The sequence below is a fragment of the Meriones unguiculatus genome, chromosome 10 (genome assembly GCF_030254825.1).
Source record: "Meriones unguiculatus strain TT.TT164.6M chromosome 10, Bangor_MerUng_6.1, whole genome shotgun sequence".
Lineage (NCBI taxonomy): Eukaryota > Metazoa > Chordata > Mammalia > Rodentia > Muridae > Meriones > Meriones unguiculatus.
This window is the reverse complement of record NC_083358.1, coordinates 118590327-118604845: the sequence shown is the minus strand read 5'-3', so window position 1 is coordinate 118604845 and position 14519 is coordinate 118590327. Positions and strand designations below refer to the sequence as shown.

Below are 14519 nucleotides of genomic sequence, written 5' to 3'. Positions count from 1 at the left end.
TGAAGAAGTTGGCTCTAATATTGGCCAGCTGGTTCAGTAGCAGGGTAGATGAATGTGCTAGTGAGAGTGAGGGCAAGCAGGCAAAAAGCAAAGTTTCCTTCTCCCATATCTCTGTGGCCTGCCACCAGAAAGTGTAGTCCATACTTAGAGTGGGTCTTTGTGTTTCAAATAAACTGATTAAGAAAATCTCTCACAGGGAGTGCTCTGCAGCCTGGGGTTTAGTTAGTTCCAGATATAGTCAAGCTGACAGCCAAATTAGTCATCACATATATTATGGAGAACCCTGATTATTCATGTCTCAGAATGCAGGAAATGTAGTAGTTTCTTAGTTTTACTACTTCAGTGTTTGTCTGTTGAACTTAAAAAAATGTATCTTTTTCTTCCTCTTAGGGAGTTCATAAATCACACTAAGCTAGAATGCATCCAGTTACAAACAAAATGAGTATCCCTATGCTGCTACTGCATCCTTACCGGAATTTACTAAACAGCCTTTCAAGAGTGCCTTCCCCACGGCCCCACTCCATCCTTCACTCAATTCATCCTGCCTCAGGCATCCCGAGTGCTCTGCCGAAGTCTTTAGGACACCATTTTACTAAGTGGATGCTGCCGTTCGATGGCTTGAGGAGAATGTTATGTGTCCAGGCTACCTCGAAGGACCACACAGAAGGACTTTCTGATAAAGAACAAAGACTTGTGGATAAACTTTATACAGGTTTAGTCCAAGGACAGAGAGCTTGCCTAGCCGAAGCCATAACTCTGGTGGAATCAACTCACACCAGGAAAAAGGAGCTGGCCCAGGTGCTTCTTCAGAGAATTCTGGTCCACCAGCGGGAGCAGGAGCGGCTGAACCAAGGAAAGCCCCTCACATTTCGAGTAGGTCGGTTTTCTTTTCTGTCATTCGGTAAATGGTTTTCTAAATTCTGTCTTCTTTGAAAATGAGTCCAAATAGTATGAGAACAAATGGAGATTTCTTGATATTTGGATAAAATATAAATGCTATTTTTCACAAGTATTAATCTTCATGTATGGTAAAATTACCATAACATTTGAAGCAAGCTTGTATACTCAAGGAGAGTAAGAATTTTGTTGTGGCAAAAATCTTGCTGTGGATTCTGGAACAGAAATGCACACAGAATGACTTCTTTTGGCGGTCCTTCTTTTGGCGGTCCTCATCTGGAGAGCCAGGAGGGAATTCCGATGTTTGTACCATATCCATGATCAGTTTTCACATTTTGAAATTCTGTTTTTTTGGCTGGTTTGTTTATTTGTTTTTTAGTATTTTATTAGTCTTTCTATACATGTCTCATGTTTTCTTCTTTTTTCTTTAGTCTTGCTATGTCTCAAGGGTTGACTTCTAACTGTCCATCCTCCTACCTCAGCCTCTTGAATGCTAGGATTCCAAGCATGTCCTATGACTCTAGCCTCTCATGTCACTGAGACACTTTTTTATTAAGCTTCTAGAGGCAACTCAAAGCCATCTTTTTTTAAATTAAATTTTTATTTTTTTACATTAATTATATTTTATTTGCTTTGCATCCCAGCTGTAGCCCCCTCCCTCTTTCCCTCCCAATCCTACCCTCCCTCCCTCAAAGCCATCTCTATACCATGATCTTAAAGGAGAGATATTGTTTACCATTTCTGTTTAAATGTTCATTTGACTCTTTGAATTATTTCACTTTGTCCTGAGATTGTGTGTAGGCTTGTTATGTTTTTTGGAACCATGTAGTATTGAAAACTTCAGATATATTTTTGAGCATCAGGAGTTAAGCAAGGCAGTTTGGGTGGAAAGAGAGGGACCCATGACAGTGAAACAGGTGCTTTGAACCAACTCTTGTGCTAAAACAGCGTGAGATGGTGGGATAGTGCATAAAGTGTGTAGGTAATGCCATAGAAATGCTGGCACTATACCAGACTGTATCATAGTGTACTAGTAACAAAGAGGATCAAACCTACTTTTTATAGGGATGGATATGGACCCTCAAAACATAGGTTTCCAACTAGTCTTTGTTCCTGTGCACACATTCACAGTCCTTCCTCTAGCTGCAAGGAGGGACTTTCATCTTGACAGTACCACAATGGATCTTAATCATCTTTATGTGTTGTAGACAGAGCAGCGAAACCCCAAGGAGAAAACCCGGCACGATAAAGTGTCTGCTTATGCTTGGCTTTAGAGAACCCTTGAAGAGAGAAGAGGCCGAGGGATCTGTTTGCTTAACAACTCACACGCACCTTCTCAGGGCTTTCTGGATATTTTACCCTGATCTTAGGCTGGATAAACTCATCTTCAGTTATTTTATCATCATCATAAATAAAATCAACACAGACCTAAGCCTGCCGTACCCTGCATACACTCTTGAAGATTGCTAACTACCCATGATTACTACTCTTTATTGACTGGGTATGGCTCTCATACTAAATATTAGCTCATCTAGTTCTTAAAACAACCTCACAGACTGTGGGTCTGTAGCTGCTGTGTTGAGGAGCGTGCTGGGGCGCCAGGAGAGGGTGAGCACAGTACAGACCATAGACTTGTCAGAAACAGCACAAGGATGAGACAGCCCAGGGCGTGCCCTTACCTGCCACGGCAGACTGACTCTATACCTGGGCTTCCCTGCCTTTCTGAACACAGTATTTTTTTTTCACACTTCTGTTTATTGGGTATTTTCTTGAAGTTATGAGTGAGAAGAAGGAAAAATGTTTGTATAGGAAGTTACTTTCTCAATCACTGGCAGTATCTGGAGTAACAAATTGTTTTCCTAATGGGCAGAAGCAGAAGTGAGGCGGGTGGAATAATTACCCGCTATAATGAGAGGGGGGCAGATGTAGAAACTTGCACACCAGCATTCAAGCAATGAAGTGTGTCCCCAAAGATCTGCATTATAGGAAAGAGGAAAATACATGTTTGAATTGGCGAAAGTGAATTTATAAGCATATGGAATTTATATCTTTTCCTATCTATCTCACTATCACACAGGAATTAGATAAAGAGGAGATTTTTCACTCACTGCTTTAAGGCATGTTCAAATATGTCAGTGATGATTTTCATAAACTAGAGAAAGCTAGTCATGGTGCTGATTTCATTTATGGGAGACCTGTAAGCCAGCAGCCTCTACCCCCAGACTTTCAGACAGCCATTCCTAGCTGCCTCAGGCAGGACAGTGGCTGGGCTCTGCCCTAGAGGAAAACAACAACAAAACCCCAAATTCCTGAGTTTGCCTCAAGATCAGGCTACATAATTGTGCCAATCCAGACCACCCTGGAAAACCCCCTTTCCCCTCAAGAAACACTGTATAAAGGCTGCTTCCTGCTCAGTCTTTTGCTGCTCCTCACATGAGCAGAGGCAGCCACCTCCTGGGTTTTTCTTTTTTTTTTCTCCAAATAAACCTCTTGTGTGAGGGTTGTTGTATGGTATGACTTTAGATATTCCTTGGCTCCTGATTGCCAGGATACCTTTTCATCTGAGCTGTAACACTTACTAGACCTCTTTCCACTCTAGGACTGTCTGGGCCCCCTGGAGCAGGAAAATCAACCTTTATAGAATATTTTGGGAAAATGTTGACTGAGAGAGGGCACAAATTATCTGTGCTAGCTGTGGACCCGTCTTCTTGCACTAGTGGTGGTGAGTATGGCTGGCTTTTTTAACTGGACAGCTAGTGGGGGCTTTGTTACAGGTTAGAGGAAACTGGCAGTGGGGTGACCTCTACCCAGCTGAGTTTGGTCTCCTGGAAGGAGCCATTCCTGTTCTGCAGAGTGAGATGGGAGCACTGAGGCTAAGGCAGAAAGTGCTGACTTCTGAAGAGGAGGTCGGCTTCTGGGCACTTCAGTGGATACTCAGGTAGGGGCAGAGGTGCCAGAAGATGAGGTTAAATGGCACATTTCAGCCCTTTGGTGCTTATGCCTAAGGCCAGGCCTTTTTTGGTCATTTTTGCTTCTCCAGTGGTCCTCACATCTCTGGTATAATCTTCATAGTTTCTAAAGCATCTCTTCAATGAAGCTTGAGGAAAAGGAGTACAATGTTTATAGCTTGTCGTCTGTTCATTATATGTCCAGCGAAGCAGAAAGCTCTAGAAGGGCCGTGTAACTCACTGCTGTTCCCCTACAGCTCTCTGCAGGGCACTCTGTGTACTCCACAGTGTTCAGCAGTCGCTTTCTGATGTGAGGTCATGCAGTCACTCAACATTTAATTTGCATCTCATCAAAGATGAAATGAATATAAACACAGCTCCCTAAGGACCATTTAAAGAAAACATATAAAGCCTTTCCTATAACTACTCAGGAACCATTTTCCTCCCTTTCTTCGTGAATTAAGCTGCTCAGATCACAGCATTCACTGACTGGGTACTGGAGTGCCTTTTGGAGGTGAGGCACCAGCGCAACAGGGACCGTGACTACAGGGTGAATATGGCACGACGCTCTTGGCCTTGCTCACTTTTATGTCTTATGAGGGAAACAGGCAACACTGTAGGCTGTGCTCTGAGGGAGCAATGCTAGGTATTCAGTAGGAGTGTTTGGTTTGGATGTTGTGGTATTCTGCAGGAAGTAGTCATATTTGAAAGAGCTTAGGTAGGGGAGACGTAGATAACAATTCTTATTACCCTTTTTTGAGAAATATGGCTCAGAGCACTCAAAGGGTTTTGTTCACTCTAATAGAAAGTTTAGCTGTAAATTAAGTGAGACTCCAGCTCTAAGATTAAATCCTTATCAGTTTGTTGTCTGGTTTATTTACTGTTTAAGAACTTTGCTAAGTAAGGCTGCCACATGCCTTTAATCCCAGTGCTCTAGAGGCAGAGGCAGGCAGATTTCTGAGTTCCAGGCCAGCCTGGTCTATAGAGCAAGTTCCAGGACAGCTAGGGCTACTCAGAGAAGCCCTGTCTCAAAAAACCAAACGAAACCAATCAAACAAAGGAACTTGCTAAATAAAAATTAATGAAGGGTTTTCATAAATAATCCTAATTTTTATGCAAGTGAAAAGGCCATTTCCTCTCCGCCTTCATGGTCTAGAGTATTTTTTCATAGAAAAATAGAATAACTTGAAATAGTAATTAATAAAAGAACTGATGTTATATCCTATGATTAAAGCTGCATAGCACATAGCTAAGTGACTCCAAATCTTTCTTTTCTATGAGTATGTGTGTATGCATGTTTGTGTAGGGGAGTGTGCATGCATGTGTGTAGACATGAGTGTGAAGATCAGAGGACAGCCCCAGGCGTCATTTGGTGACATCTTACTTTCTCACTCTCTTGAACCCACTGAGTAGGCCCTGTTGGCTGGGACAAGCTCTAGGAATCACCATCTTTGCCTCCCCAGTGCTCGGAGTACAAACATGTGCCAGCAGGCATGACTCCCTTCATGAGTTCTGCCTGTCAGACTCTTTCCTCATACTTGCAGAACAAGCACTTCACTGACTAAGCTCAGGTTCTTGACCTTTCCTCAACAGAAAGCAAAGCGTCCTGGTCTTAGGGTTTAAAAAAAGTATCTGTAATTCAAAAGAACAAATAGATGCAGATAAGTAGAATGTTATTATGACTTCCCAGTCTATGTATACAATAATATATAGCACATTGAAAATAGCACAAGCGTTTGAACAGCATTCATTTCTTCTTCTACCTTTATGCTCTAGATTCATAAGCCTTCCTGTGATAGTACTGAGAGCACCCCGGGGCCTGCAGTTAACATTTCAGGTCACTGGCAAGAACAGTTCTATGGGAGAGAGACTTTATGATGCTGTGTTCAGATGGGGTCCATAGGGGGAAATGTACCTATAGTCGATTGCGCATTTCCACAGGGATGATGACCTGCAGAAAAATACTTTAGGAAAAAGCTAAGTGAAGTGAGTAAGGTAGTTGAAGTATATGGCAGGTGTGTGCCCTAGCCATTGGAAGGCTCTGACAGGTACTAACGACGGCAAAGGGCACACCTTAGGGAAGTTCTTTGTCTTTACCACCTCATGTGCTGAGGAGAAGCCCTTAGGCAGAGTGCAGTTATTCAGGTAAGAATGTCCGCACTCCTCACATGTAATTATATGGCAAAAAGAAATTAGTAGCTAGAGAGGCGGCTCCGTGGTTAAGAGCACTGACTGCTCTTGCAAAGGGCCTGTGCTGGGTAGCTCACAACCATCAGTAATGCTAACTCCAGCGGGATATGAGGCCAGCACCTCCAGCCTCCAAGGTCACTTGCCCTGTGCACACCTACTCGAGTGTAGAATCATACATATACATGCAATTAAAAATAATAGAAACAAAGAAGGGAAAGGTAAAAGTGGTTCCAGAGTTTTCAAGTACTGATGTTTCTCAAACATGATAATTAAATCAAAAACCATAATCAATCTATTCCTAGATACTAGTGGACTACCTAATATAACCACTTTGTTTAGCATTCAGTGTGAGTAGCGTTAGGATGAGGCTCTCCAAGGAACTCCAGGGTCAGGGTAGGTGGTGAGCTGGAGGGTAACTGAATATTGTGAAATACACGTGAGGCTTGAGAAGAAATACTGTAAACCATGCCCCCTTGCAATTCCCTGGTTGCTAATTAGCTCAACTCTTCTGGCTATAGTACATTTGCTCAACCTTGGCACTGCTAGCATTTGGTGACACTGGTGGAAAGTCTTTGTTGGTGGTGGCAGTTGGTTGTATGTGGCCTCTCTGTCCTATGACTTGAGATTGGCTTAGCAGAATCCCACCCTTTACCCAGGTGGTGGCAGTAGCACCCTGCCCCCATCTGTGATGCGTGAAGAAGGCTCTACATATGGCAGATTCCTGTAGAGGTGGGATTGACTGTGGATGGAAACCATCATGTAAGAGAAACAAGACAAGTGGCTGTGAAACCCCAAGATGTTACTTTCCATCTTTTCACTCTACTTTCCACTTAGTGTAAACTCCATATTTCCTAACTTCAGATAAGGGGTTTAGAAATAAGACTCAAAGTAGCTTCAAGATACATTTGCATGGTATTTGCATTAGGCTGATAAAATGTCATTTGTGAAATAGGAGAATGGGTAGTGGAGGCTGTTCTTGGCAATAAGAGAAAGGAGAGGGGTCACCAATGTTTTCTTATATCCTTCCGGGTGCTGGCAGATTGCAAAGCAGTTATTATGTACAATGAAGATTTACAACAAAAGGCATGTCATGAACAAGTTCCAGAATTGCTATCTATAGGAAAGAGGTTTTCGGTGTGAGAGGTAGATCTGGTCTGGTTTTGTTAGCAGGTTTTGAAGCTAACAAACGTGCTCCATTCCTGAATAATCTCTTCAGAACCTCATCATGAGTTATTATCCCACTTATGTAGGAGAGGAGGGCTTCAGGAAGGGAAAAATAACACCCCAAAATAAAGTGGCCAGGAACAGGGAGAGCCAGGACCCTGATCTGACCTCTTGTGAGTTAGTGGCAAGAGGACACACTGGATGTCCTGGTGGGACATCAGCAAAGAGGCAGGCACACCAGTGTGGAGAGCTGTGAAGAGACCGCACTGCTGGGCCAGTGGTTGGCTTGGGATGGGGAGGCCGACATTGGCCAAGCAAGGTAAGGTATGATTGGTGCCTAGAAGACTGGGGCTAAGATTTGAACCTCTGGTCAGTTTGTGAAGCCCTTGTTGGTTTTCAGGAGCTTGACATGATCCAACAGTTACTCTGCTGTGAGGATAGACAGTGAGCTGGAAAAGAACTCAATAATGTGAAGTACACCGAGGTTTGGGAAGAATATTGTAAAGCGTGTCCCCTTACAATTCGCTGATTGGTAATTAGCCCTGACAACTCTTCCATGGTTGTAAAATGTAACTATGTGTTTTAGGATCCCTCTTAGGTGATAAAACCCGGATGATTGAGCTATCAAGAGATAGGAATGCATACATCAGGCCGTCTCCTACCAGTGGAACTTTAGGAGGTGTGACAAGGACCACGAATGAAGCTATTCTGTTGTGTGAAGGAGGGGGCTATGACATCGTTCTTGTTGAAACTGTAGGTGAGTGTGATACTCTATTTCATAAAAACAGTATAGTGCTAGAATGGATGCTATTTACAGGTGAGTAACAACTGATTTCATTTATTAGTTCATTCAGCAGATGTGGAGTTTAATCAGATGCAAGGTCTGGCCCCCCAGGCATTTGAGTATATGGGCTATGCTTTTACCATATGAAAGGTGAGCGTGGACTGTGTGCCTGCAAAGCCGACACGTAAGCTGACATGTTCCGTGTGCCAGAAGATAGTAAGCACTAGCATGACCTTGAAAAGCAAATCACAGCACTACTTCAGCGTACTTCCTGTTCACAGTACTCATTAAGAAAATCAGAGCGGGGGGAATTTGGGATTATGAGGCTATTTCATCCTTAGCACATAATTTATGAGTGAAAACGTCAAAAAGAAAACTCCAAGCAGCTTACATTCTTGGGAAGAGACAAGATCTTCTGATTTACTTTGTGATGAATATGTATGGCACAGCCCAAACCGGTGTTTAGGAGAATTCATGAAGACTTCCTGGAGGATGGAGGGTGGGAGTGAATAGTAGGGGTAAACAGGATTTGCACAGACACAGAGTGAGAAAGCATGACTCATTCAGAGAAGTTCAGCTTGCTCAGGCCACTTAGAGCATTGCTGGCCAAGAGAGGAACTCGAAGCACTGGCCAGGGTCAGTTCTTTCTCTGAGAGGAGGGGCCACACGTGCATGTGGAGGGAGCCCTGCCGCAGATGAAGAATGCCTAGAAGACCAGAGCGGAGGTAGAGGCAGCCAGACCACCGTCCGTCAGAGAAAGGCCGGGCAGAGCTACATCAAGCCAGGCTAGGAGGACGTGGCCTTATTGGTGATTAAATATGAGAGATGCGGGAAGGAGGGCTGGAGCAATAGAGAACACTGAACACTGTGAAAAGGGGAGTTTAGGGGAAGGCAAAGGAATGGGTTAGTTATCAGTGCATTACTGTGACATGCTTAGTAGGTGTCCAGGGGACATTGTTTTAGGAGACTGGGCAATTAATACAGACCTAATGCTCACCAACATGGCTCCTAGTTCTGTACCAAGTTATAAATTTGGTTTAGATTAAATGAAGGTAAATGGGAGATTAAAAATGGGAACAAGCCACATTGGTTTGCTAGGATTATTGTCATAATATGGGTTGGTGGCTGAGACCACAGACATCTGCCTCCTCACAGTTCTGGAAGCTGGAAGAGAAACAGGGTGGTTTTCTGCGCACTCTGCCCTGTTGGCAGATGGATGCCTTCTTCTTGCTGTGCCCTCATGCGGGTGTTTCTCAGGCATTTGCACCCCAGGCTCTCCCCTTCCTACAACGTCATCAGTCCCATTGGCGTGGCGCCCCAGCCTCATGACCGCATTTAACTCCTTAGAGCCCCATCTCTTTACAGTCACACAGGGCTGTGGTTTCCACACAACCCGAGGGGAGGACAGGTCTAACTTAGTCCCTGACAGTAGTCAGACCAGCCTTAGGAAGTTCACCATCGAAGTCTGAACAGAGGAAGAGTCACCTGAATGATAGGAGGAGGATGCAGAGGAGAGGGAATGTAAAGCCAAGCATGGTATCTCAAAGTTGTATTTTGCTGCTTGTCCAGAGCCTTGCAATAATAGTGACTCAGATAAGAGGGGGTTGCTGTCTTGTAAGTAAATAAGCCCCAGGGCAGGTGGTTGAGGACTAGTGTATTTCTACACCTTCAGCACCCCAGGATGCCCCTGGCTCTCTCTCCATCCTTCGCACTTAGTTTCTGTCCTCATTGGAAGGTGGCTGGTGAAGTTCTGACCATCCCACCTGGGTTTCGGAACTCAGGAAGGAGAGGGAATATGAAAGGTGAAGTGGGAGCTAGAAGAGGTACATCCGGCTGACCTAGCCTCCTTCAAACTTTCCTGGGAGCCCCACCCACCACGCGTCTGCCTGACAGGAAACCTTGAAATGTGGGCTTGACTTGGTACACTGATGCTCCGGGCTGAGGAAGGGAAATGAATAGATAGAAACAGGCACCAGAAGTCTCTCTACCACAAAAAGGAAGAGTTTCCAGGTGAGCATCAAGCTAGGGATGTAGGTAAAAACGTAGACAGTGAGCATCATTTAAGGTTTTCCAGAAATATGACCATAAAGAGAAAGCAAGAAATATGGCTGAGGAAGCTGTGAAATTTTTGTTCAATTTTTTTTTTATATTTTGGGGGTTCAAGGAGGAGTGAGATTCAGGAAAGGATGGAGTGGAGGTCCTCTTCAGCAGTACCGCTCACGTCCGCACGGCAGAGTGGGCGGCCACACTAAGCCTGTGTTGGCGTCTGTTTGTCCACAGAGCAGGGCGGGAAGAAGCTGGGAAGTTCTCCTTTGTTGCCTCTGTAATGTGGATGCCACAGTGAAGGAAACTGACGGAAAACATTTAGGAAATGGCTTCTTTATTTATTTATTTATTTTGCCTATAAGTTTTGCCTGCATGTATGTCTACATACCACATATGTTCCTGGTGCTTACAGAGACCAGAAGGGGGCCTGCTGGATCTCCTGGAACTAGAGTTGTGAGCCACTGGGTGCTGGTAAGAGCGGAGCTGGGCCATCTGCAAAAGCAGCAAGTGCTCCTAACCACTGAGTTATCTCTCCTGCTCCTGAGGGGAGAGAGCTTTTATGAGGCCCTTTGGTGGTACTTGTCTGCAATTAGGAGGTCTTTCCAAGCATGTTTAAAGAGGAGAGAGTTGGGGGTTTGCAGAGTGGGAATAAAGATGAAAAGGCATAAAGAGATAAAAAATATTTGGCAGACATGGTTTAAAACTAGTCGGTGTTCAGGTTCCTTGATGATGAAAGAGAAGCCAAGAGAAAGCGTTAAGAGTAGGAGAAAACAGAAGTCTGTAAGGTTTCCATCCAAAACACTGGTCTAATGAGAAAAGGGAGGGTGTGTTGACACTTAATTTGAATTCAGGGTAATGCCACTTAGAGGTGGAGCCTTTGGGAAGTAATTGGGAGTAGGTAAGGTGATGAGCATGAGGCCCCTGTGATGGCATTCAGCAGGCTTGCTGTGTCTTCCCATATGATGCTGTCCGAGTAGATGTGGCTCTTTGCATTTGCATTTGCCGCTCTGCAGAACTCTGAGCAAATAAGCTTTATTCTGTATCCAGTCTTGTCTGTTTAGTTATAACGGCTTTAAAGGAGTTAATATGTAACTATGAAGATGAAGAATTGAATGAGGCAGAATGGAAATGAGCCAGCGAACTTGAAAAAAAAAAGTAATTACTGAATATTTTAAATAAATAAAGTTGTGATTTAAAATTCCAGGTGTGGGGCAGTCAGAGTTTGCTGTTGCTGACATGGTTGACATGTTCATCTTACTGCTGCCGCCGGCAGGAGGGGATGAGCTGCAGGTAATGACTCTGTGCCCTCCCAGCATTGGAGTACAGTGCGCCCTGGAGTGTTGTTGCCAATCGAGTTGAAGGGAGTGTGTGAAAAACATCGCTCTTATTAGCGAAAGCACGCGAGCTACAGGCAGATTCTCTGTACATGTTTTGTTTGTTTTCTCAACTAACCTTAATAAAAGATGTGACTTTGAGCTATTCATATGACTTTCCCTATACAGCATGAAAGTGACTGGAATAAATGGAGGGCTTTGGTCCAAAGAGACACAGCACCATGGGTGTTTGGACAACTCTTGACTCAAAAATAATCCTTGTGGTATCATTGTGTAACGTGCTTACTGAATAAAGCATAGCACTCTGGTCCTCTGTCATTCGCTAGTCTTCCCATATCCCTTCCCTTCAGATACCAGCTGGGTGTCCAGGCCACCTGCACCACTGAGCAGCTGGCTGAAGGCTCCCACTCTCTCTGAGGTTCAATAACTCATTACAATAACTCACAGAATTCAAGAAAGGTCTGTAATCGAGATTTATGATAAAGGCTAGCCCATAAAAGAGACACAGGAGGGGTGTGTGGGTGTGAGTGAGAGAGAGAGAGAGAGACTGGGACATAGAAGTCTCTGTGGAGTCTCTGTGTGTGCAAGGAGCAGGGATTCTGTGTAGGTGGGAAGGGGCCAGACACTCATGATCATGTGAAAGGATTTTGTTTTACTTTTTTAAGTGATAGAGCCTTTCTTGGCTCTGGTGGGCTTAACCCAGGGGACTAAGGTGTTAGGTGATCAGTAGTCACCAGAATGACCCCAAGCCAATGACTGTGTTGTCAGTTGCCTCCTGTTGATGAAGAATAAAGACCGGACAAAGGGTGTGAGAGGGGCTGTCCCAGGATAGGGGTCCCGCCATGCTGGTGAATGTCCGCTGTGAGGCTTCGATTGGGAAGAGGAGAGAACCCTAGGTACTCCTTACTGAGACTGCTCATTCTTTGGGCACATCATGAGACAGGCCAGTGAGCCCCCAACCCCACTCCTGTGGGTCCCCTTCACTCAGTTGGCGACAGTGAGGGTTTGCTCATCCAATCGAGGCACTGGTTGCATGTCACAGTCACCTTTTTTTTTGAGAGTTTATTCTCTCAAGCTGCCTTACCTGTTTTGTGGGCTACTGATCAGATCATTTCTTTCTTGTACTCGGGCTACCTGACTAGCTTGTATTTTACAGTTCGCTCTGATTCTCTGTGGGGCTGCACAGCTAACTCTTATCTCTTTGAGATAATGTAAGGTGCCACCTGCCACCATTATGTTTTGTGTTGATCATCTATTTTTTCAACATCTGGACATATTTTACCAAGTTAGTCTCTAAATTCAGAAGGGGTATTACAGATGACTTCCATAATTCCAAGAGTCGGTGTATTTAGGTAATTTTAGTCAAATAATTTTTATTTCTGGTCCATGGAAATTGGGAAGATACAGAAAAAAATGACAGCCATTTTTTGACTTTGAAATCATGGCATCCAGTGGTTGTTCTAGTCTTGTTCGAAGTGAGGATAAATGGAATGTTGTGATCAATGTGGGTTTCTGTTCTCCTTAGGGCATCAAAAGGGGCATAATTGAGATGGCGGATCTTGTGGTCATAACTAAGTCTGATGGAGATTTGGTCGTGCCAGCCCGCAGGATCCAAGCAGAATATGTGAGTGCGCTGAAGCTGCTCCGCAGGCGCTCAGAAGTCTGGAGACCAAAGGTTGGCTTGCACACCTTTCTGACTTTCACTGAGCAGACTGTGTTTCTCAGGAGAGAGGACGTAGGTCTCAGGCTAGGCATATAATGAGTCTTTGCTTGAAATAAGAATACACTTTGGACAATATAACAAAGCCAAAGTTTGTAGCACTGATTTTAAATATACTATTTCAACCACAGGGTGTCAGAAACGAGAGTGCGGTAATGGACGAGACTGTTCCACACTCGTGCAAGCCACTGGGGAGTAATTGGAGGACCATTCTACAAGGAACTGTCCTTGAAGTTAGGGGACCCTTAGTGGTTTGTTTCATTAGGATTTGGGCAGCAGAGCAAAGGCTTGCAGTGTGATGCTTCAGTCACATGATTTTTAGTAAGTTAAGAAAATGAAGAAAAATACTGTAGGAAGCAGCGCGGTCACACTGATGCTGGCAGTATCTGCAGGAGGAAGCCATGTTAGTGTAGAGCAAGCCATAGTCATCGCGAGAGCAGTGGTCCTTGCTTGCAGTGCCATGTTTTCCACAGAGGTGTTGGGTGCTTGCGCAGCCTTGCACTGATAGGACAGGAAGTAGACCTCTTCCTCAGCTTGGCTTCATCTCTGATACTTGGGCTTTTCAGAACCCTCCCTCACATAGCCTCTGCTCATCCCATGAGACTCACAAGTCCCCTGGGATTCCCTTGACCATCTATTTTTCTGAGCCATCCTAAGTTGAAATAAATTTCTGGGCTAAAGAATTAGGCCTTAAATCAGTGTCTTCCTTCTGCTGTGCTGTTAGCCTTCTGAGGCACTTGCTGCGCTGTCTACCAGACGTGTTTGCTTTACAGAGCACTAACATCTCATTTGGGTCATTTGTCTGTTTCCAAACACTATAAGAATTCACTGGCAAATCTGAGACTTCCCATGAAATAATAGCTTTGGCTTCTCCATAGGTGATTCGCATTTCCGCCAGAAGTGGAGAGGGCATCAGTGAAATGTGGGACGCAATGAGGGACTTCCGGCAGCTGATGCTGGCCAGCGGGGAGCTGGCCACCAAGAGGCAGAAGCAGCAGAAGGTCTGGATGTGGAGTCTCATTCAGGAAAACATCTTGGAACATTTTCGGACCCATCCCAGCATCCGAGAACAGATTCCTCTGATGGAGAGAAAGGTCCTCAGTGGGGCCTTCTCCCCAGGGCTAGCGGCAGACTTATTGTTGAAAGCTTTTAAAAACAGACAATAATAAACTTATCCTGTACGACCACCTTATAAAGTCTCCTCACCCGTGTGTTTCTATTGTGACTCCTCTATCATGCCCCAGCTGACTTGTGTGACCCGCTTGTAACGGTGAAGGTGGGTGGTGTGGTGGCTGTGTTAGGCCTGCAAGGCAGCTGTGCGAGCTGCCGGGGGTGGGGGTGGCATTGGTGCCACCCCACCCTTCTTTGTGACCTGACGATGTGCTGGCCTCAAGAGTCAGAAGTGAATGGAGCGAACAGGAGAGAACATACATTTT

At 44.7% G+C, this 14519-nt stretch overlaps 1 protein-coding gene across 2 annotated transcripts; it reads left to right on the top strand.

Annotated features, from left to right (window-relative positions):
* Window positions 1–417: 417 nt before the first annotated feature.
* On the top strand, window positions 418–14279 carry Mmaa (metabolism of cobalamin associated A). 2 transcript variants are annotated; one of them, XM_021635636.2, is made up of 6 exons: window positions 418–877; window positions 3497–3619; window positions 7786–7956; window positions 11234–11319; window positions 12889–13038; window positions 13962–14279. In XM_021635636.2, exons 1-6 carry the CDS (start codon window positions 418–420, stop codon window positions 14247–14249), a joined length of 1278 nt encoding a protein of 425 aa, XP_021491311.1. In that variant the 3' UTR covers window positions 14250–14279. The 2 variants fall into 2 exon arrangements, with proteins under 2 accessions (XP_021491311.1, XP_060249195.1); XM_060393212.1 differs by having other exon boundaries at window positions 742–873.
* The last annotated feature ends 240 nt before the right edge of the window (window positions 14280–14519 follow it).

What these genes read in the sequence shown, in the direction of transcription:
- Mmaa (XM_021635636.2), top strand. Translation starts at nt 418, where the DNA reads ATGCATCCAGTTACAAACAAAATGAGTATCCCTATGCTGCTACTGCAT. An exon ending in GCCCCTCACATTTCGAGTAG is followed by an intron (nt 878 to 3,496) that starts GTCGGTTTTCTT and finishes TTTCCACTCTAG; the next exon opens with GACTGTCTGGGCCCCCTGGA. An exon ending in CAGAAGTCTGGAGACCAAAG is followed by an intron (nt 13,039 to 13,961) that starts GTTGGCTTGCAC and finishes GCTTCTCCATAG; the next exon opens with GTGATTCGCATTTCCGCCAG.